This window comes from Budorcas taxicolor, chromosome 5 (genome assembly GCF_023091745.1).
Source record: "Budorcas taxicolor isolate Tak-1 chromosome 5, Takin1.1, whole genome shotgun sequence".
NCBI classification, from domain to species: Eukaryota; Metazoa; Chordata; class Mammalia; order Artiodactyla; family Bovidae; genus Budorcas; species Budorcas taxicolor.
Genome location: NC_068914.1, coordinates 137933113 through 137957893, shown reverse-complemented (window position 1 = coordinate 137957893; position 24781 = coordinate 137933113). Strand labels below are relative to the sequence as shown.

Sequence of the window (24781 nt, the reverse complement as noted above, 5' to 3'; positions counted from 1 at the left end):
GAATTGATCAAACGTTGGGCTTCTCTGAAGACAGAAAAAATACAGTGGGCAAAGTTACAACTTTGATTTTCAATGGGAAAAGTATAAAAAACAATGTCCTCACAATGGAGATTGTTAATACCAGAATTTCTATTTTCTTTATATATAAAAAAAGGACTAGTTGAAAAACTTCTGAAACATGGTAGACGTGCTGTGTAAGTAATAAAGTTGGAGGAATGTGCTGGATGAGAAAGACCCCTTCACTATTATTCCTAGTTTATTCTTAATAACAGTCTCCTGTATAGGACTTCACCACAGTCAGTCAATATTTTAAATATTTGACATCAGATGGTGTTCCTGTATGAGTGAAAAGTGAAAAAGGTAGTAAAAGTGTTAATCGCTCAGTTATGTCCAAGTCTTTGAGATCCCATGTACTATAACCTGCCAGGCTCCTCTGTCCATGGAATTCTCTAGGCAAGAATACTGGAGTAGGTAGCCATTCCCTTCTCCAGGGGATTTTTCCAACCCAGGGATCAAACCCAGGTCTCCTGCTTTGCAGGAGGATTCTTTACTGTCTGGGCCACCAGGGAAGCCTAAGAATACTAGAGTGAGTAGCCTATCCCCTCTCTAGGGGATCTTCTCAATCCAGGAATCGAACTGGGGTCACCTGTGTGGCAGGCGAATTCTTTACCAGCTGAGCTACCAAGAAAGCCCTCCCACTGATGAACACAGGTTCAAATTTCAGCAACCCCTTCAAGGTCTGTTCATTCAGTAATTTTTAAAAGAATGGTCCTGAGGCTATAAATGGTTATCTCCAGAAGAGACAAGAAAGCAAAAGATGGAGCCCCAGGCTTTCTGCATTTTCCATCAACTGCACATATAAGGCGATGGCACCCCACTCCAGTACTCACCTGGAAAATCCCATGGATGGAGGAGCCTGGTAGGCTGCAGTCCATGGGGTCGCAAAGAGTCAGACACGACTGAGCGACTTCACTTTCACTTTTCACTTGCATACACTGGAGAAGGAAATGGCAACCCACTCCAGTATTCTTGCCTGGAGAGTCCCAGGGACGGGGAGGCCTGGTGGGCTGCCGTCTATGGGGTCACACAGAGCTGGACACGACTGAAGCTACTTAGCAGCAGCACACATAACAAGCAATGAAAATGTACTGAACCCAAACTGTGTTTCCAGCCCTACACTTGTGCTATGCAAGATATAAAACAGGTAAAATGTATGGTCCCTACTCCTTCAATTACAGTTCAGTACTCTCACAAAGCCACCCAAATTCCCTACTCTTTGCTACTTTTTTCTTTATCTCATAAATTGTGGATATTTTCCCCTGCTTTCATTGCTAGGTAGTCTTTTAAAATCCTCCTTCAGATATGTCTGTCTTCATATTTCACCTCTCTATTAACAACCACCCCAAATAACAGAGCCATCCCCTTCATTCTTAACACTGCCTGGCTTCATGTCTAACCTGTCAACTTCTTGGATAGATACATTCCCGATGATTTGTCTAAAATCCCCCTGATGCTTCTCATGGTTTGTGTGGAAATCTAGAGACTCTTTTCCCCTCATATTGATCTCAGGTGGCCTCAGCTGGCAATGGCTTGGAGTGGGCTGGGTCACAGTGGCGAAAACACCAGGTCCTAGCCACCAGACCAGTGGCCAATGACAAGACCCCTGGCCCTTCAGCTTTGCAGAAAAGAATTTCACAAAGAGGGAAATTAATGAAACAAGTAGAGTATTTATTAAGAGGGAAAATGTACAGTACATGTGGATGGACACACAGGCAGACTCGGGGAGAGAGACAGTCGCTAAGTCACACCCTCATGGCAGTTTGAATTGCTTTTATTGGGCATTTCTTCTGGTTTCCTTCGGCCAGTCATTTTGCTTTGCTTGGTTCACAGTCCATATTTGATATATCTCGGGATCCTCCCATGTTGTGGGAGGATCCTCCCACACATCTCTACCTCACAGTCATCTGGGCAGGGCATCCCTTGACATTATTCCCCCTTTGACCTCCAAGGAGCCTTTCTCTGCAGGTGTAGTCAGGGAGGTCTCCTGACTCCAGGAACAAGAAATACGTGGTCTGAGCAAGGCCTAGCCTCCTCCCTTAATTGTCCTGCTATTCTTTTCTTGCCAACAGAGAATGAATCTCCAACTGGTTTACCCTGCCAGGCCCATCTGTCTCCTGCCTAAATAGGGTTGCTCACATCTTTTCCCAAGTAGTGGCAGAATCACCATGGAGCCTATGTGTCCATTGGCTTAATCTTAAAATTGCATTCGGCCAGGATTTCTGACTGTAGTGATCTCAGATTGTATTTCCTATTCAAAGAAAACCATCTCATTTGGACCAGCTCTCTCCAGATTCAGTGTTGTTACTGTCTTTTCTTTACCATCATAGTCACCTCATGCTCTACTCACCTACTCATCTGCCTGTTCTAAATCCTTAATAGTCAGTATTTTAAGCATGTTGCAGTATTACTGCTCAGCTTTACTCCTGTTTGTTGCATGTTCTATTCAGAGAATGACATCACTCTAAAGACCTACTTAAGATGTGAAGATGATTTGTGTTTGTATCATGAAAAAGTACATACTGCTTAGGAAATTTAGAGTTTTTTGAGTTTATTGTTTTCAGGTTTACTTTGTGCTTGTTTTTAACCGTCATAGACCCCATGTCTCTGCCATTGCCTGATATTCCTCTTGGAATGAATTCCATTCTGGTGGGCTTTCCAAGACAGTCATAATCATGAAGAACTTATAAAGAATGCATCTTTTTTTTAAAAAAATGTATTTATTTTTAATTGGAAGATAATTGCTTTACAATATTGTGTGAGTCTCTGCCATACATCAACATGAATCAGCCATAGGTATACATATGTCCCCTTCCTCTTGAACCTCCCTTCCACCTCCTAGTGCATCTTAACTTCTTGAAGTCATTAGGGTTTTGAACCATATCTAATGCAAGTGAAAGAGAAAAAGTAAAAGAAGTACATAATCCTATATGTGTATATACTATATGTCAGATGGGTGTTATTAATCAGTTATTCAGAAAATCTTTTGCAATGACAAGATGATGACCTCAACATCACCCAAAATGCTCACTGTGGCATGCACACACTCATGAGCTCTGTCCATAAAGTGATGAAGGAAAAACTGCTAGCAAAGCCTGAACTTACATGTTTAAAAGCTAATTTTCCCTTGATTTGAGTCATAGGATCAGTACAGCCATTGAAAATGTGGGAACATTCTCTCAGTCTTGCTGTGAAGTCCCACAATTCAGTACTGGCATGTCCCATAGCTTTACATAACAAGAACCCTTGGGAATCTTCAGCAATTTAGTAAAATCTAATCAGAACAATGAAAGTCGTACACAAACTATAAAGACATATACTTAAGACAAGAGCATACAAAACACGTGGTAGAATTTCACATTGTATTATAGGTTCATTCAATCAGTGAATGCAACAGAAAGAAAAAAGTAGTGCCTCTCTTCCATGAATCAGGTTTCAAGACAGCTGTGAAACAGTAGCGGCTTAATATTTCAGCACTATATTTATTCAGTGTTACCCTACCACAGACATTTTTTTCCTCCTGGTTTCCCTTAAAGTCTGTTTGGAACAGAAAGGTTTTGTGTTTTTCTTTTTTTATTCCACTCTGAATTGCAAAATATGTTGGCAACCTCCAGAGTTACCAGAATTGTTTCTTGTTATGCTAAAATTCTGCTTTCATCAGGCACTAAAGTAATGGGCTCCTCCTACAGGAAGTAAATGTATGATTACTAAAGTTAAGTAAGTTATCATTACAGTTCAGTTCAGTTGTTCAGTCGTGTCTGACTCTGTGACCCCATGGACTGCAGCACGCCAGGTCTCCCTGTCCATCACCAACTCCCGGAGTTCACCCAGACTCATGTCCATTGAGTCGGTGATGCCATCCAACCATCTCATCCTCTGTCATCCCCTTGTCCTCCTGCCTTCAATCTTTCCCAGCATCAGGGTCTTTTCCAATGAGTCAGTTCTTCGCATCAAGTGGCCAAAGTATTGGAGCTTCAGCTTCAGCATCAGTCCTTCCAATGAATATTCAGGACTGATCTCCATTAGAATGGACTGGTTGGATCTCCTTGCTGTCCAAGAGGCTCTCAAGAGTCTTCTCCAAGACCACAGTTCAAAAGCATCAATTCTTCGGCACTCAGCTTTCTTTATAGTCCAGTTCTCACATCCATACATGACTACTGGAAAAACCACAGTCTTGACTAGACGGGCCTTTGTTGGCAAAGTAATATCTCTGAGATCATGCATGAGACAGGGTAAACTCAGAGGGATGGAATGGGGAGAGTGGTGGGAGGGGAGTTCAGGATGGGGAACATGTGTAAACCCATGGCTGATTCATGTCAGTGTGTGGCAAAAACCACTCAATATTGCAAAGTAATTAGCCTCCAATTAAAATCAATAATTTCTTTAAAAAAGAAATTCACACAGATTAAGAAAAAGATAATATCTCTGCTTTTTAATGTGCTATCTAGGTTGGCCATAACTTTTCTTCATTACTAGAGCAGAGTGAAAGAATTATTCAGTAGCACAGGAAGCTCAGCTTGATGCTCTGTAATGACCTAGAGGGGTGGGGGAAAGGTAAGAGGAAGGAGATAGATGTACACACATCGTTGATACACTTCATTGTATCGCAGAAACAAACTCAACGTTGGAAAGCAATTACTCCAATTTAAGAAAATTATTCAAGAAATGATTTCTTTAGGTTCCCAAACACTTATGTGGCACAGCTCTGTCCAATATGATGGTGTTTTTTGTTGTTGTTGTTTTGGGGGGGTTTCCTGTGGGAGGAGATGATGAAGAGGCAAAGTAAAAACCTGAATGTTTATTCTTTCAAATTCCCAAATACGGAAGATAAAAAGAAGCTGAGGGAGAAAAGAAATGACAAGAACTATTGAATGGATTATCTTCACTAAGAATTGGGAAGAAATAAAAACTCTCTAGAAAAGGAAAAACAGAAACACCGCTTTCGTTTATGAATACGTCCTTCCTTCTGTCACTTCCTCTTCACCCACAAGTGCCATTTCCCCAGTGGGATCCTTCATGAGACCAAGTCTAATATCCAATTCTTAATTGCATCATTAAGTAAAATTGTGAGGATGATATAATAAAGACGTTTTCTTTCAATTCAATTAAATAAGCATTTATTGGCCACCCACTAGTGTTCCATGAACTGTACTCAGCTCTGAGGGCACAGGACAGTCTAGCAAGGAGTCCGTGTACAACCCATGGTCAGGCCACATGAGAAACACTCCATGAATCAAGTGCTATGGAATTCCAGAGGAAGTAGTATTTCATTTGCTAATGACTTCCCAGAAATGAGGGTACCCAAATATTCATAATTTTAAATATCAATAATTATTTTGTCACATAAGGGTACTCAGATCACAACTGGCTATTTACTACCTGTTGTTTGTGCTCTGAAGGTCTGGGTGCTCCCATCAATATTTCAAGGCCTTTGAAAACTACTTAGAAAAGTTGTAACACTCAATCATGTATCAATATCATATATTTAAGACAATCTAAATAGAATAATTAAGGCTTTCAGCAGATACTATCCTAGCTTTAGGTAATTTAGGTCAGTTATCTTACATGTTGGTAGAAAATAATTACCCTGTAAAATAGTCTTAAAATGTAATCAGCTGGAGCATAATTAGTACTTATGTGTTTGAGTTTGCAGACTAGGAATGAATCAGAAACAAGCAAGTAAAAGGTGCAATTCTTCAGATAGCTTAAAACTTTGTTCAAAACTGAGTAAGAACAATGCTGTAGTAGAATTTATGACACATAGCAACACTGATAGCACAAATTCACATTCCCGTTGAAAATGTCTGAAAAATGTTATTTTTAGTCTTTAAGTAAAAAACCAGTATGTCCATTCTCTGTCCATCAACTGTCACCTTTATTTCCCAATTTTTTTCCTTCTTGCTTGTAGAACCTGGAGTGTTCACCCAATAGATATTTTTACATATTTACAAAACACTTCAGCAACTTAATACCTAGGAGCAAGAAATTATATTTCTAGAACTCAGCTTTTTTGCAAATCTGAAATATAAAGTATAGGTTGCTTCTGAAATCTAGTCGAATTTTTTTTTAATGAATCTGAAATTTTTATCATTATCTTTTCATTTAAGGGAAAGTAATCAAACAAATTAGGCATTTTTAATAAAAATTTAATATAATAGAGGTGCCTGATATACAATAATTATTTAAAGCTCCCTAAGCTTAATCATATGTTAATCAATTCTTTAGCCCAGATAAATTTGCTTTTCTTTTTTTAATTCTCAGGAGTAAAAATGGCTTAAAGAAGAGGAAACTGACTAAGTAAGTTTTTCTTATTATTTCATTTAAAAATATTCTTCATAATGATCTTCACTTTCCAAATTGAAAAGATTGTGTGTCTTTAACAGAAGGAAGCTTAAGAAAGAGGCAAATGCATATTATGTGTTGGTGTGTTTATACGTATGGATGTCAGCGACCACCAAGAAAGTGTATCAACAGAAAACATTTCAAGAATAAGGATAATTCTCACTGCATGAAATCTGAGGAAGAATGGGTTGTTAGGAATTATAAAAGTCTTACAGAAGGATGTCTACTCTTCTACATCTATAAAAAATATATAATGTTTAGCTACATCAAAGTAGTACAAAAACCTTTGCCATTTTGTAGCTTCAAATGTCATGCTTATTGCAGGGGAAAGGCTTTTATTCTATTTGATGTTATAACAAATACTTGATAAATGCTGTCTCAGGAAATCTTTATAATAAATTGAAAAGGATAATTGCTTTAGCTTGCCTGTGGTTTCACTTATCTACTGAATGGTTAAGTCATAAGAATTATACTTCTGAGGGATGAAAATGAGCTATCAGTTGATTTCAAGAGCCTAATTAGAGTATCACCTCTAGGCCTTTAGTTAAAAACTCTACACATAAAGAGTCAATAATTTCTATAAATAGACTTTATTCTTGGTACTTGCCTGGGACAGAGTATTGGTGAATTCATTAAGGAGCCAGTTAAGCCAGTTTCCGTCAGTTCTATGGTATCTGTGCTAATGGAGTACATAACACAAAAGAAAAGTTAATCCAAAATATTTCTATTAAGCTTTGAGTGACATATAATGTTTTGGCACATGTAGATGACAGAATATTTTTTCCTGAATCTATTTCAAATTAATACTCATTCCATTGGCATCTATCAAGTGAGGCAGGAGAGGCAAGATCAGCCAAAGCAGAGGAGAGGAACTGTCAGCTTGGAAGGAATGATTTGACAGAAACACTTTGTTGCCCCAAATTTTTAGATGGGTTGTTAAGTGAGGTCCAGAGGCATAGATAAGCGCAGTTAGAGGTTGGAGTCTCAGGACTGAGAGGGGACCTAAGATGGAGGCAGAGAGGAGAAGCAGGAGGTGGACTCAAGTTTGGAGTGGTGTATAGATGTGGTGGAACCTGCCCGTAAGCCAAAATCCCATGTCAAGCTAACTTCCTCCTTCCCTCTTCTCATTTGCCCTCTAGCCCTCTCTCCTTCTTTACAGGTCATTTTTGAGGGACTCCCTCCATCTTTCCATTTACTTTCTCTTTATCTTTTCTCTTTCAGTCCAAATGCCCCACCATTACCACCTTCCCTCTCTCCACTTACCTTCATTCCTCTCCTTTCTCACCTCCTCTTTCCCTCCTTGGTCTAAATCCTCCCCACCCTGATTGATTTCTGCTCCTTACCAGCTTTCTCTCTCTTCTCCTCCTCTCCCTGATGCCCGTCCTTCTTCCTGGTCCTTCCTCTGACTTTGTTTTTCCTCCTCTTCTTGCTTTTGCTTTTTCTAATCCCATTTTCCTCCTAGTGGGATGAGAATTAGAATCATTAAGCCCTATTTTAAGGTCATTGTATTGCTCAGAGACAGCGGGGAGGGGACCCTCTCCCCCGCCCCCAAATTAGCTGTTCTTTTAGAAGGATGGCAAGTTTGAATGAGAAAGCTTTTAACCAGGAGTCCTTCTCCTTGGTTATCCTTAGCATTCTCTGGCTTACTTCCCTGGTGGCTCAAATGGTAAAGCATCTGCCTACAATGTGGGAGACCTGGGTTCAGTCCCTGGGTTGGGAAGATCTCCTGGTGAAGGAAACGGCAACCCACTCCAGTACTCTTGTCTGGAAAATCCCATGGATGGAGGAGCCTGGTAGGCTACAATCCATGGGGTCACAGAGAGTCGGACATGACTGAACGACTTCACTTTCACTTTCTCTGGCTTAGTAGCCCTGAGGTCTTAAACTCCTCACTTAACTATCTCAGCCTTGGCTCTCTCTGGAGCTCCTTCTGAAAAGTGAAGTGAAAGTGTGTGTTAGTCATTCAGTCGTGTTCTACTCTTTGTGACCCCATGAACTATAGCCCACCAAGCTCCTCTGTCCATGGGATTTTCCTGGCAAGAATAATGGAGTGGGTAGCCATTCCCTCCCCCAGGGGATTTTCCCAACTGAGGGATCAAACCCACATCTCCTGCACTACAGACAGATTCTTTAGCATCTGAGCCACCAGGAAAGCCCAAGCATGAGGCTAATGTTGTCCATGTCTAACCTTAACCATCAACCAAGTAAGATAACACTTAAGCATATTTACAGTTTATAGTATGTTTTAAGGGCTTCCCTGGTGTGATTTTCACACACACACACACGCGCACACACACACACACACACACACACACACACACTTAAGGGTACCAGTCAGTGTTATTATTATTAAATAAAACCATTACAATTTGTGTTATCTGGGAGGCATAATACCCTTAAAATCTACTAAAATCTTAACATAAATTAATCAGAGGAGCTAATCAACAACTTTGAACAAATATCTATTATATGCTATGTATTTGCTAAAAAGAAATAAGACCACAGGTGGATGACATAAGCTGAGTAAGTTGTAGCAAGACTAAGAGAAAGGCTAAGTCTGTGGACCCTGGTAAGGTGGAAAGGCTTGGGTTAGGTGACAGAGTGCTGTGTCTTGCAGAAACTCCGAGAACAGATTGGGACAGATAAGCTCTAGAAGAGATAAGCAGCTAGAGAAAACTACAGGAAATACAACTAAATTCTTATTCCACAAAACAAAAACAGAGAGAGAACTTCTGTGGCATATGCAGAAATGTAAAGTCGGATGTGTTACTTTGTTTTACTTATGAACTCTTTTGAGACTTCTGGAGATGTGCAAGGTTCTGAACACAGCCCTCTCTGAGCAAGGCACTGGGAACTCCCTGGAGATGTGCTTCCAGCCTTTCTCTGGGGAGACACAATTCCCTGCCTTTGTCAAACTGTTTAAATTTACAAGTGTCTATGATTTACAAGTGTCAACCTTGCGATGTAAGTGCCCCATGATATTTCATAGATGAGCATGTTAAATCTCAGGGGAGTTAAGTAAATAAAGTAAAACTATAATTCAAACAGGTCTTCAGGCTAATCCTTTGTTTTTTCCTATAAACTGGAGTTTTCTAGAAACAACACATATACCTGTGTGTGTATGAATGTGTGTGTGTGAAATATGTTGCTGCTAAAGTAAAACTCAGTGGAAAATCTAGAGATTTTTCCTATCTCAAGGAAGTTAAGTATATAGGGCTCTCTTTTTTAATTGTCATATATTAGGGTTGGTAATTTTAACCCTAAAAAATGAGTGCTAACCTGTGAGAAATAAAACAGCTATTTTCTACAAGGAAATGGTTCATGTTTCAGCAGTAAGGCATTAAACATTGTAGGACACCTATGAGCAGGACTTTTAAAATGTACTTGTCTTTGTGTTTGACAAAGCCCAGTTCAACTGGATGACTTTGATGCCTACGTCAAGGACATGGCCAAAGACTCTGACTATAAATTTTCTCTTCAGTTTGAGGTGAGTAGATGGAGCATTTCCTGCCTCTGGGGGCATTGGGACTGGCAGACTTGCACCCGCATCCATCCTCTGCTCACTGGGCAATGCTGAGTGTGATTCATAAAGGGTAGAATGATCACTGGGCTCAGGGTTGTCCCGGGTGCTGGTTCAGAGCGAAGGGTGTCATCCCTTGGCAGGTCAGTGTTCGGGTGGCACAAACGAAGGAAAGGAGAGAATAGATGTAGGCACTGGGGTGAACAAACATGGTAACAGGAGACGTTTTTCATGGTAACACTGAAAACCAGGGGATGGAAAGTGAGGGGGAAGCAAACTGAGGCTTGAGAGTCAGAGCAATTTCTCTTTCAGGGAATTTTTACTGTGTTTCTCATGTCATTTAGGCCACGGTAAGTGTGGATGGTGGATGAATTGGACTGGAGCCCCTTGTCTCCTGAGCATAAAAGAGCCTGGTGTTTCTTAAAACCTTAGGAGTTTTGGCAGTCTATTGGATATGCAAAGTTTTGTTTGCTTTTCTTGGAGAAACTGGAGAGAGTTACACATGCTTTGTGTAGAAGAAGAACAAAATTAGCGACATCTACTTTTTCTGAAGCACACTTTTTTCTTTGAATCCAAGAATGTGTGTCAGAGTAGATGGAAATGAGTCGAGGCTCACTGTAGTGTGAGGGGGTACAGCTGGTCCTCAGGTTTTCGTCTCACATATTTCACAGCTCAGAACACAGTCTGGAGCCTTCTACAGCAAGGCTCAGGTGACTCGTGATTCACAGAGACCGAAAAGACAGGAAAGATAAAGTGATTTCTAAATTGTGTCATTTTTTTTTAAAGCCTTTTAGGCTTTTTTTCCTGTGAGACACTAGGCTGGTGAATAAAGCTGCCTTATCCTCATTATCCACATTCATTTCTTCTTTCCCCGCATCAGTCAAGAATAGCTTTGTTCTGCAAAAAGCAGCAGGAGTCCTGGTGTGGATATTCATCCCAACAGGGGATTTAAGGATGAGAAGTGTCTCATACATTATCAAATACAAAGCCCGCAACTATCACCTGTGTCTTGAGAAATGTCACATAAAGCCTGACTGAGTTATCCATTGTATGCAGGTGGCATATGAAATTATAAATGCTACACCAGATGCTCAAAGAACAGAAACCCAATTTGAAATGGAGATCTATGGGAGGATTGGGGGCTTCCGTGGTGACTTAGTGGTAAAGAATCCACTCGCCAATGGAGGAGACTCAGGTTCAATTCCTGAGTTAGGAAGATCCCCTGGAGAAGGAAATGGCAACCCACTCCCAATATTCTTGCCTGGGAAATCCCATGGACAGAGGAGCCTGGCATGGGGCCACAAAAGAGTCAGACATGGAGCATGGGGCATGGGGCCACAGAAGAGTCAGACATGACTTAGCAGCTAAACAACAACAAAATGGGAAGATGGTATTTCAGAAAAGCATATGAATGAAAGAAGGAGGCTTTTTATAAGAAAACATAGGGCTAAACTCAGAAGAAAATAAATATCTAAATAATTCTCATCATGGTGGTGAAATTGATTGGGTTAGCCCAAAAGTTCGTTTGGATTTTTCCATGTCAGCTTATGGACACATCCAAATGACTTTTCGGTCAATACAATATGGTATAAGTACACTTTCAACTTTGTTGAAGCCTCAGTCATTTAATTCCTATTAGGTGACTTGATCTCACTGGCACAACCAGGGTCATTGCCTTTGCTGGCAGGCAGATTTCAGTACTTTGCTGAAGTACTCTCAGTTCATGCCGTCAAACCCCAGTGTAATTATTACTGTGCTTCTGAACTGCATCACTCATTTTCAAAAAAAATTCAGAGAATCATTTTCCAGTAAAAAGAAAATATTTTTTTTTCCAGACAGAAAAAAACTCTGTGAATGACAGAAACACAATTCAAACTGGTTTAGACCAAACATAATGGGAACTTGTTCAAATGAAAGCTAAGATCTCTTATATAATCAAAGGGAGGATTGAGTGGCTATACCAGGAGGGGAGCAGGGAAGCAGCTGAGACTCAGGAATGGCTAAAATCAGGGGCCAGATAACCCCTCTTTAGAGAAATAGAAATTTCTCATTTCTACTTCTCTCTCAGCCTTGGCCTCACTTTCTCTGGCCCAATCCAACCTCTTTCTCATAGTGGATTATGGAACCACCGACAGCCTCAGAGTGTTGCCAAAAGTGGAATCGCTCAAAAATCATTAAAGAGGCCAGATGGTTGGAAAGGCAAGTTTGCTTTATTTTGGATGCCTGTCCAAAGGCCAACTCTCCCCACGGACGACCAGTGGGCAAGAGCTTTTATAGATAGAAGGAGGGAGCTACACGCAGAAACAGGAGTCAGCTCTGACAGTCATCTTGAAACTGGTCATCAGTGGTCTGACTAGCATCGTCTTGGTTGTTTTAGGTACAGTTAATCTTCAGGTTCAGGGTCTATTCATTTCTGTTTCTTTGAGGCCAATTCTCAAAATTGTGGCAGCTTATGTCATGGCTACAGTCTAGTCATCATACAGTTAACTTCTTCCACCTGGTGGGGGTTTCAGTATCTATGAAACAGCTCACAGGACATGGTTCAGGATATTATCTATAGCCCTTGAGAATATTATCTATAGGCCTTGAGAATATTATCTATAGCCCTTTAGATCTTCCTTGAGAAGGAACTAAAAGTTCCTTGAAAATCTGGCCAGTCTTGAAATCTGTAAGGGGTCTAGGGATAAGATGCTGCTGCTCCCCAAGTCCAAAGGCAATCTAGAAATAGAAATTCTCCTTTGTCAGGGGTCATTGATCTTTTTTTCTGAGACCTTCAACTAAGTGGATAAGATCCACTTGTTTTATAGAGATTAATCTACTTTCTCAAGTCTACTGATTTAAATGTTAATTGCAACTAAAAAATACCTTCACCCAACATCTAGACTGATGTTTAACCAAGCAGCTTGGTGCTACAGTGTAGCCGTTAAAGCATAGAATCAGCCATCACACCATGACTTGGAGACATGTTTAATGTTTTTATTTACTATTAATCTTTTTTGCATATCCCTTTGTTCTTAAAACATGATTGGTAAAATATGTAATTTATTTGGTGCCAAGTTCTGATATTGAATCTCTGCTCTGGTGAGAAAATACAGATTACTCTCTAGAAGTCCGTTTTCAATCACAGGCTCAGATTGTAGGTTTTGTACTAACATTTGCTTAAGCAGTGACCCAGTGGTCTGACTCATTTCTTTTTTCATTTGACAGCCTTCCAGGAGTTGACATGGAAAAGGCAATGGCAACCCACTCCAGTACTCTTGCCTGGAAAATCTCATGGACCGAGGAGCCTAGTAGGCTGCAGTCCATGGGGTCATGAAGAGTTGATCATGACTGAGGAAATTCACTTTCATTTTTCACTTTCATGCATTGGAGAAAGAAATGGCAACCCACGCCAGTGTTCTTTCCTGGAGAATCCCAGGGACAGCGGAGCCTGGTGGGCTGCCGTCTATGGAGTCGCACAGAATCGGACACGACTGTAGCGACTTAGCAGCAGCAGCAGCAGCAGGAGTTAAGAACCTTCAGCTCCACCCCACCCCCACATCCTCAGGTTCAGAGTCAGGAACCTCATCTGTTTTCAAAGGCCCATTGTGCATCCACACTTGATTTCAGGGTGCACATCAAACCTTTCACATGGCAGCCCTCAAATTTTCCAGAACTTGATCATTAATGGAGGCTTAAGAATGAAAAATGTTTCTTGCTCTAATGGGACTTCAAGAGCATTTGTTGTTGTTGTGTAGTTCAGTCATTAAGTCATGTCCAATGCTGCGACTCCATGGACTGCAGCACACCCGGCTCCTCTGTCCTCTGCTGGCTCCTGGAGTTTGCTCAGATTCAGGTCTACTGAGTTCAAGAGCATGTAGAGATAGCTGAATCAATTAGACTAGCTAAAGTCAGGATCTGTATAGTTATTTGTTCCATTTATGTGAATACTTATTCACTTTGTATTAATATTCATATTCATATTCATTCAAAGTGACAAAAGGTACTTTGTCAAATGTATTCACTTTGACACTGACCTTGAAAGATCATGCTCATGTTGAGAAATTACATCATTTATAAGCATCATGCAAATTGAAACTAATGTCTGGGTTTACATGTATTACCAGCACAACTGTAAGTCATACATAAAGCTACATGTGTGTGTGCTCAGTTGCCAAGTCATGTGCCACTCTTTGTGACCTTGTGGAAATGTAGCCCACCAGGTTCCTCTATCCATGGGATTTCCCAGGCAAGAATACTGGAGCCAGGTTGCCATTTCCTTCTCTAGCCGATCTTCCGGACTCAGGGATGGAACCTGCGTCTCCTGCGTTGCAAGCAGATTCTTTATCACTGAGCCACCTGGGAAGGCCAACATGAAGCTACACTAGTTGCTAATTGGCATTTTCTGAACAAATTCCCTTTTTAACTTTACATATGATTTTGAATATGCTGGAAAGATTGATTATCCTTCTGATGAAAACATACATCTTTTCTCAAGGAGGTTTGAGATCCAGGGGTTAGATTCAATTCCTCATTTCCTGTGTCTCACGTTGAAAACATTTTGAAGATCCAGACTTTAGAGCTCGGAATTGGAGAGCCCATAAGACATGGCACATATTGTTCATTTTGCCATTAATTTCTGTGCTTTGTGTTTGATTTGGATGCTAGGGAGAGCCCTCACCACCTTTGCTTAGAAATGTGGCTGTAAAGGTCAAAACAAAACTATACCGCTTGCCACATGGTTCACAGGAGATGACCTTTGATATCTTGTTATTTGTAGCTGTTTTTACTTGCTTCATTCCAGTTCCCTGGAGATCTACCTGCAGCATTGCTGAAGTAAATCAACTCAGATCTTCAACAGCCTTATACCAGGGGTCTTACTTTGCTCCCAGACCTGATTTTTCTCTGCTCTCCCTCTTTGCCTCAGTTTGATCTCAGCTTCCAAGTGCCGGTACTAGTACTTTGTCCAGTGATTGGAGTATTTCCCTTAAATCCCATCCTAGAAACCAGGGCCCTACTAGCTACTGCTAGACTTTCCTGAGGCTAACGTTGTTCTTTCCTGGTCTTCCATCGTGTCCAAGTTTCCCATTCTTCCTTCAGAGTACCTGTTAAAGTATGACACATATTGTCCAAAAGATATGTTCGAACCCTAATCACTCATTCCTCAGAATGTGACCTTACTTGGAAATAGAGTTATTGCAGACGTAATTAAAATGAATGAGTTCATACCGGAGTAGGGTAGGCTCCTACTCCAGTATGTCTGGTGTCCTTATGGAAAGACAGAAGACATGGAGACAAAGAAGACCAAGTGGCAAAGGCAGAGGCTGAACTTGGACTCATGCACTTGCAAGTGAGGGAGCCAAGGATCACCAGCAAACCTTCAGAAGCTAGGAAGAGGCAGGGAAGGATGCCCCTGTCGGTTCAAGAGGACACATGTGCCTGCTGGCACCCTGATTTGGGCTTCCTGGCCTTCTTTATTATTAGATGAGAAATTCCTGTTATTTTTAAGCCACCCAGCTTGTGGTACTTTGTTATGACAGCCCTAGGGAACTAATACAGAACCTCACCAGATACCTTGTTCTAAATCCTTTCTTCTCCCTTTGGGTTTACCTGAAAAGTAACCAGTCATTGCCCAGTCCCACAGGACCTTTCACTTGCCATAGATGGAACCTCTCATGTCAGCATCACAGGCCCCATTGCTTCTCCTGGCTTGTCTCGTAGTCTAGTCAGCTAGCTCATCGGACTCTAAGGTCCAACCTTATCCCAAAGCAAACAAGTGCTGCTTAGCTGCTGACATTGTTATAGACTCTAAAGCCAGAATGCAACTTGTGCTCTTCTCAGAAGATGGGGGTCCGTGTTACGGACTGAAGGTGCCCCCACTTCTCAAAGTCATATGTTGAAGTCCAAGCCCCAGTGTGATGGTTTTTGGAGATGGAGCCTTTGGGAGATAGTTAGGGTTAGATAAGATCATGGGGGTGGAGCCCTCATGATGGGATTAATTCCCTTGTATTAATAAGAAGAGAAACCAGAGACCTTGCTCTCTCTTCCTCCCAATGCCCGCCACGTACACACGAACAAGAGATCATGTGAGCACACAGCCAAGATGGTGGCCACTTACAGACAAAGGGAAGCCTCACAATGGAGCCTACTTTGAAGTGAAAGTGAAAATGTTAGTCACTTACAGTTAGACTTACTGTACATTATATATACATATATATACACACATACATACGCACATATATATGTGTGTGTGTTAGTTGCTCAGTAGTGTCTGACTCTTTGCAACCTCATGGACTGTAACCCGTGAGGTTCCTCTGTCTATGGGATTCTCCAGTAAGAATATTGGAGTCAGTAGCCATCCCCTTCTCCATGGGATCTTCCTGACCCGGGGATCAAACCCAGGAATCCACAATGCAGATAGATTTGAGCCACTAGGGAAGGCCTGAAACCTACCTTGCCAGTACCGTATTCTTGGACATCTTAGCTTCCAGAACTATGACAAGTGCCTTTCTGTTCCAGCTGCTCAGCCTGTGCTGTTTTCTTACGGCAACCCAACCTGACAAATACAGGGCATGTGTTTGTGCTCTGATTTTCAAGACTGTATGCTTCAAACACAGCCAGCACAACACAGACTGCCACTGGCTTCAGCCACTCTGTTAGTTTTCTAGGGGGCTGCCACAACAAATTACCATAATCTTGATTAATTCAAACAATAAAAATGTACTTTCTCACAGTTCTAGAGGCCAGATGTCTAAGATTAAAGTGCTAGCAAGGCTGTGCTCCCTCCGAAGGCTCAAGGGGAGTATCTCTCTTTGTCTCTTCCAGCTTCTGGTGGACCCAGGCATCTTTGGCTTGTAGCTATATAGCTCTAATCAATGCCTTCATCCTCACATGGCTCTCTTCTTCTCTCTTTTATCTTATTTTGTTTTATTTTACTCTATTTTATTTAATGTTGGACAATGCCTCTATCTTCTTTTTTTTTTTCCTTGATCATGCCACATGGCATGTGGGACTTTACTTCTTCGACCAGGGATTGAACCCACATATCCTGCATTAGAAGCCTGGAGTCTTAACCACTGGACTGCCAAGAAAGTCCCTCCTGGGGACTTTTATAAGGACACTTACCATTAGCTTCAGAACCCATCCAGATAATACAAAACTATTTTATCTTGTGATTCTTAATTACAACTGCAAAGACTCTTTCTTAACAAGGTTCCAATGTGGGCATATCTTTGGAGGGATCAGATTTAGCCCACGATAGATGACTGAGTAACCTAGGAAAAAACCCACAATGATAAATTATATTAGAAACAAAACTGGCAAAAGAAAATTCCAAAATGATGTATGTGGGTTTCAGGCTATCACCTCATACTTTGCATTCATGAAGATTTAAGCCACTGGACTTTCCATCTGGCTGGAAAGAAAATAACTGCAAAGCTACTGGGCTAGAAACTTAGTATTTAATTTCCTACCTAGTGACAGCCTAAATTACAAAAGATTGCAAGGCATTTTGTGTACCCTTGCCTTCCCTGCTTTGCTGCAATTTAACTTTGGCAATTTACATTTACAGTGTTCAACCAATTAAATGTCTCTTATCAACTTAAGGCATTTATAGCGGGAAGGCAACACACAATTAAAGTTCTATCAGCTAGTCAGCTCCCATATGTGCTCTAGTGCTGACTGTCAATCTGTTTCCACAGTTTCTTTTCATACCGGAGGCCTTTTCCTGTGGTTGATCAGTCTGTCTGCAAAGTGAGGGCTTAGCGGAGAGAGTTGTACAGTTAGCACAAATGGTAAAGGAGGGAGAAATAATAGAGCCAGATAAAGCAAAACAAAGAATCCTAGCAGAAGCATTTCACAGTCATGATCAATAAGTGTTGCATTGATATTTACTAAGCTTAATCATTGCATATGATAGCCACCATATATCAGGGAGGTATGGAAAAACTATTAATCTTATCTGATACATAATTAAACTAACAACAGGTTACAGAGAATTAAACAATGAGAGAACTAGCTAACCTACTTTTTCAAGACCCTACAGTTTATAAGGGCTTCCCAGGTGGCTCAGTAGTAAAGAATCAGTCTGCCAATGGAGGAGACACAGATTCGATCTCTAGGTCAGGAAGATCCCCTGGCAGAGGAAAAAGGCAATCCACTCCAGCATTCTTGCCTGGAAAATCCCATGGATAGAGGAGCCTGGCAGGCTCCATGGGGTCACAAAGAGTTGGACATAACTGGGCATACGTGCACACACTTTATAAGTGTTCCACCAAAATAAGCCAGGTATTTACATAAATAAATAAATTTATTTATATATATAACTTTATTTAAATGAAATAGATCAAAATGTAGACAGTTTTATCTATAAAGAAACTCCCCAGAGGAGGTATGTTTCCAAAATATTTTAAGCAAAGGAAGCATCATTTAAGCTTAGAGCTGCCAAAAGGAGGTAACCCAAAAATAACACTGGTTAGGTTGAAGTATGCTAAAAATAAGTTTTGGTTCTTATAAGGATATTATCAGTCTTTGACGATCCTTTTTAAAATGGAAAAAAAGCAGTTATAAAGGAAAAATGACAAACTTCTGTTTGATGGCATTTGGCAAGCAAGGGTTTTGACTGAGATAGGAAAAACATCCAAAAGTGTAAATTGAAGATCAAAGTCAGCACTGTTGGTCTTGAGATTGACTTCGACTTGGGCCAAGAGCTTGACATTTTGTGAGCTTGAAAAGCGAAAAATGATAAAAAAAAATCAAAGGAAGAGAGAAATCTGGATAATCAAGTCAGTTCATTCATGCTGTCTACAGCTTGCTTTCCAATTTCATTTAGCACACAGCCTAAGCTACCGAGAAACTTCTTTGTGGATGCAGCAGGATTCCCAAGAACTGGGTGTCTCCAATATTTGCCTTGCATGAGCACTTGAGTCAAGACACTAAAGGCACACACACACACACACACACACACACACACACACAGACTTTCCCTGTTCAATCTCTCAAAACATGATCAAATGTCTCCAGCTCTTCTCAAAAGTCTTTCAAAGGTGCTCCAAAACTCCTTTCCCTGAAAAGTATACCTCCAACTTCTGATTCTTTGAAGGAATAATTGGGAGGAATCATGAAGAGTAGCATCCCATGCAGGCTCAGTCGCCTCAGTTGTGTCCATTCTTTGCGACCCGATGGACTATAGCCCGCCAGGCTCCTCTGTCTATGTGACCCTCCAGGTGAGAATACTGGAGTGAGTTGTCATGGCCTCTTCCAGGGAGTCTTCCCAATCCAGGGATTAAACTTGTATCTCCTGCGTCTCCTGCATTGTAGGCAGAATCTTTACCACTGAGCCCCTGGGGAAGCCCCAGCATCCCATTTAAGTAAATAAAATTTCGAGCAAGTGGTGTCTATACTTCTTCACTTAGTAGTCTTTTAGAAAAATGCATGCTACCTAAGTAACCCCATTTTGTAGTTGGTTACATAGACATATGGTTACATGACATTGCCTTCAGATTTGTACGTGATCGGCTGCACTGGTTATACACTGCACAACTCCAGGGAGCACCATTCTTGTAGACCACAGCATAACAGATGCCTCTGGGGAAATTCAGGTAGTCTGACTCCAACCCCTTGTTTCCTTCCACACATAACTTAGCAGCTCAGAAACCCCCTTTTCCAGTAACGTAGACTTTCTGAGGTATGTTGGTTGTCTGTTTATATAAAAATTGCTGTAACAATGCAGTTTCTGATAACAGAATTTATAATGGTCCTGATACACACAAGCAAATATTTGAATGTTCCTATTTTCATGGGAGGGTTCACCCACCCACTACTGCTCCATCCTTATTTTGCAGTTTCATTACCAGATTTCTTTGTTGCTGTTCAGTCGCTCCGTTATGTCTGACTCTTTGTGACCCCATGAACTGCAGCACTCCAGGCTTCCCTGACCTTCACCATCTCCCAGAGCTTGCTCAAACTCACGTCCATTGAATTGGTGATGCCATCCACCCATCTCATCCTCTGTCATCTCCTTCTTCTCCTGCCTTCAATCTTTCCCAGCATCAGGATCTTTTCTAGTGAGTCGGCTCTTCACGTTAGGTGGCCAAAGATTTGGAGCTTCAGCTTCAGCATCAGTCCTTCCAATGAATACTCAGGATTGATTTCCTTTAGGTTGGACTGGTTGGATCTCCTTGCAGTCCAAGGGACTCTCAGGAGTCTTCTCCAACACCACAGTTCGAAAGCATCAATTCCTTGGAGCTCAGCCTTCTTTATGGTCCAACTGTCACATCCATACATGACTACTGGGAAAACCATAGCTTTGACTATATGGGCCTTTTTTTGGCAAAGAAATGCCTCTGCATTTTAATACACTGTCCAGGTTTATCATAGCTTTTCTTCCAAGGAGCAAGAGTCTTTAAATTTCATAGCTGCAGTTATCATCTGCAGTGATTTTGGAGCCCAAGAAAATAAAGTCTGTCACTGTTTCCATTGTTTCCCCATCTATTTGCCATGAAGTGATGGGACCGGATCCCATGATCTTAGTTTTCTGAATGTTGAGTTTTAAGCCAGCTTGTTCACTCTCCTCTTTCACTTACATCAGGAGGCTCTTTAGTTCCTCTTCACTTACTTTCTGCCGTAAGGGTGGTGTGTTCTGCATATCTGAGGTTATTGATATTTCTCCCAGCAATCTTGATTGCAGCCTGTGCTTCATCCAGCCCAGCGTTTCTCACCATGTACTCTGCATGTAATTTAAATAAACAGGTTGACAATATACAGCCTTGACTTACTCCTTTCTCAATTTGGAACCAGTCTGTTGTTCCACATCTGGTTCTAACTGTTTCTTCTTGACCTCCATACAGGTTTCTCAAGAGGCAGGTCAGGTGGTCTGGTATTCCCATCTCTTTAAGAATCTCCACAGTTTGTTGTGATCCACCTAGTTAAAGGCTTTAGCACAGTCAATGGAGCAGAAGTAGATGTTTTTCTGGAATTCTCTTGCTCTTTCTATGATCCAACAGATCTTAGAACAGACAGACTTCTAGTGACTTGTCAATCTTGTAACATGGAGGGTGTTCTATACTTTTTGTTCCTCACTCTCTCCTTTATTACTTTCTTGAAAGTTCGTTGCTTATAGGAGAAATACCAACAATTTCTCATAGAACATGAAATATTTTTGCAAACTGCATAAATTTCAAGTTTCCTTGTATCTCCTGAAAACTCTGAAACACATCTGTTTTCAACTCTTCCACACCCTGAGAGTGCACACTCAATTTTTACCTTCTCTCGGGGATCACCTGCCTACCAAGGTATTTGTGTGTTACACCAGCTCGCCACTGCTGCCGTAAAACTGCATAAGAAATGACCTCAAAATCGCGGTGACCCACAACATTTATTTTTCTCACTCGTGACTGGGGCTAGGGAACAGCTGAGATGGTTCTGCTTCAGGCTGTGAGTCAGGGTCAGGTCTGTTCCATGTGGCTTCTCATCCTGGGATCAGCAGTTTCTCTGGGCACATTCTTTTCCACCATATGGCAGAAGCCCAAGCAAGCAAATCAAGCTGAGCAAACACATTTAAAGCTTCAGATTGGACGTGAGTTCCACCCAACTTCATTGGCCCAAAGCAAGGTGACAGCAGTAGAATGGAGAAGTACACTCTGTTTCAAAGGGGAGCCAAAAGAAAAGTGAAAGTGTTAGTCACTCAGCTGTGTCTGCTCTCTGTGACCCCATGGACTATAATCCACCAGACTCCTCTGTCCATGGGATTCTCCAGCAAGAATACTGGAGTGGGTTGCCATTTCCTCTTTCAGGGGGTATTCCAGACCCAGGAATGAAACCTGGGTCTCCAGCATTGCAGGCAGATTCTCTACCATCTGAGCCACCAGGGAAGCCCCTGCAACATCATAATGCAAAGGGGTGTGATCACCGTGATAGTTCTATTAGAGGCAGGAAGTGAAAAATAATCCACTATGAGCAGTGAACCAGTGTGGACAATAATCCAGTTCCACAAGAGTGGGATTGCTGGATCATGTGGTAACTCTGTTTTTAGTTTTTAAGGAAACTCTATACTGTACAACATACTGGCTACACTTTTCCACTCTAACTTTTAATATTTTTCTTCTTATTCTTTGCAAATGACTTCTATCAAATAATCCCTCTGATGGAATCTTAAATGTTTTCTGTCATTTACAGGAATTGAAGTTGATTGGACTGGATATTCCACACTTTGCTGCAGACCTTCCACTGAACCGATGTAAAAATCGTTACACAAACATCCTACCATGTAAGACGGTCAACAATGCTGATCCCACTCTTGTCTTCCAAAGGCTGAAGGGCTGTTATGGCAGATGAATCAGTTCCACCAACCTCTAGCCAGGCCAGGAATGATCTGTATCCTCAAGGCCATGTTTGCAATTGCCTTGATTGCATTGGTGCTTTGATATCATTAGATCTTGTTGTGTGTAGGAAGATTTAATCATCATGCTTTTAAACGAATTGTATCTGAACAGAAAAAACTGGCCCTTTGACCCTTTGGAGATCAAAACATCTTAGCCAAATAAGGGATAAGATAAATTGTGCTCATAACCTATTTTCAGTCAATTCATCGACAGTTCAGTTCAGTTCAGTTCAGTCGCTCAGTCGTGTCCGACTCTCTGTGACCCCATGAATCGCAGCACGCCAGGCCTCCCTGTCCATCATCAACTCCCGGAGTTCATTCAGACTCAGGTCCATCAAGTCAGTGATGCCATCCAGCCATCTCATCCTCTGTCATCCCTTTCTTCTCCTGCCCCCAGCCCTCTCAACATCAGAGTCTTTGCCAATGGAAGGAGGCAAATAGAAAGGAAATGCAAGGTGTGAAAAAGGCTCCTTTCTTACTTTTGGCAAGGTCTGCTGTTCCTTATTATTTTGCAGTAAAAGCAACATTCAAAGAAAAAGTAACACAAAGTACTTAATAGGACCGTTAAAACACGTTCCAATATAAATTTAACATTCTATTCTGCTGCACTCTAGTGGGGGCTGGGAACGAAGGGAAAAGTGCAAACCTTTACAAAGAACCTTCATGAGGGTTTTTGACAAAATTAGGTAGGATTAATATTATTATGAGCTTCCCTGGTGGCTCAGTGGTAAAGAATCTGCCTGCAATGCAGGAGGTGCAGGAGCTGCAGGTTTGATCCCGGGGTCAGGAAGATACCTTGGAAGAGGGCATGACAACCCACTCCAGTATTCTTGCCTGGAGAATCCCATGGATAGAGGAGCCTGGAAGGCTGCATAGTCCATAGGGTTACACAGAGAATCAGGCAAGACTGAAGCGACTTAGCACAGCACAGCACAATATTATCATATAACACTTTACATCTGTATGCATTTCAGGATTTATTATCTTCACTTGAAGTCCATTTACAAAAAGCCCATCAACACCATCTTCTTTTCTCTAGGCTTCCCAGAGGTAGTGAATTCTCTGGATATCCCTGAAAGTGAAAGTGAAAGTTGCTCAGTCATGTCCGACTCTTTGCTACTCCATGGACTGTGAAATTCCCCAGGCCAGAATACTGGAGTGGGTAGCCTTTCCCTTCTCCAGGGCATCTTCCCAACCCAGGGACCAAACCCAGGTCTCCTGCATTGTGGGTGGGTTCTTTACCAGCTGAGCCACAAGGGAAGCCCAGAATACTGGAGTGGGTAGCCTATCCCTTCTCTGGTGGATCTTCCCAACCCAGGAAACAAACTGGGGTCCTCTGCATTATAGGCAGATTCTTTACCAACAGAGCTATCAGGGAAGACTTGAGTGAAATGGAAATCCTAGGTTTAGGTTACATTCGATAGCCTTTACACAACCCACCAGGTATTTTAGTTCCTGTACATATTCTCCACAATTCCCTGCAAAATCTAGAGACTGCTCTTTTAAGAACAGGAGAGCTGGTGGGGAGAACATAGTGGTTGGGAGATATTTATATATTTATTTAAATAAGAAACTAAGATTGAGATATGGCTAAAATATAAAGCTAAAATAAACTTTATCCACCTACCCTATCACTGACCAATTTAACTTGATTTGGGGTACAAATATTGAGTACAGAATTGTCTTGACAAGTCTTCATTACACTCTGAATGTTTTTCTTTTTTTCTCTTTTGTTTTTTATCTGTTAATCCCAAGCTCCTAATTTATCCCCCATCCCCCCCCCCCCCCCCCCCCCCCGCCGACTCATTTCCCCTTTGGTAACCATAAACTTATTTTCTATATCTGTGAGTCCATTTCTGTGTTATAAATAAGTTCATAGGCATATTTTCTTTTAGATTCTACATAGAAGTGATATATGATATTTGTCTTTTTTTGTCTGACTTACTTCATTTAGTATGGTCATCTCTCGTCCATCTAAGTTGCTGCAAATGGAATTATTTCATTCTTTTTTTTGCCTGAGTGACATTCCATTGTGTATGTTCACCACATCTTCTTTCTCCATTCATCTGTTGATAGCCACTGAGGTTGTCTCCATGTCTTGGCTACTTGTTAGTGCTGCACTGAACATTAGGGTACAAGCATCTTTTCAAATTAAACTTTTCATCTTTTCCAGATATATGCCCAGGATGGGATTGCTGGATCATATAGTTAGTCTTTTAAGGACCCTCCATACTATTCTTCATAGTAACTGCACCTTTCTGCTGTGACACTTAATATTTTTCTCCTTCTTTTTTACAGATGACTTTAGCCGAGTGAGATTGATCTCCATGAATGAAGAGGAAGGTGCAGACTACATCAATGCCAACTACATTCCTGTAAGTAAAAAACAAAAAAAAATAAAAATTCTTAAATCAGGCCTCCAAAAACAAACAAACAAACAAAACCAGGCATCCAAATTCTACCCCAGCCAGAGGAAGACTATTACAGCTGCAGAGATGAGTCGA

At 41.3% G+C, this 24781-nt stretch overlaps 1 protein-coding gene across 1 annotated transcript in view; it reads left to right on the top strand.

Moving 5' to 3' along the window:
* The window catches only part of PTPRO (protein tyrosine phosphatase receptor type O), a gene marked incomplete at its 5' end in the record, with an annotated part of 120543 nt that overhangs the window by 77536 nt on the left and 18226 nt on the right, over window positions 1–24781 (top strand). The window contains 4 exons of the mRNA XM_052640433.1: window positions 6319–6354; window positions 9805–9886; window positions 22073–22163; window positions 24576–24652. Coding sequence (XP_052496393.1) covers window positions 6319–6354; window positions 9805–9886; window positions 22073–22163; window positions 24576–24652 — 286 coding nt within the window. The remainder of the gene's footprint in view (window positions 1–6318; window positions 6355–9804; window positions 9887–22072; window positions 22164–24575; window positions 24653–24781) is intronic.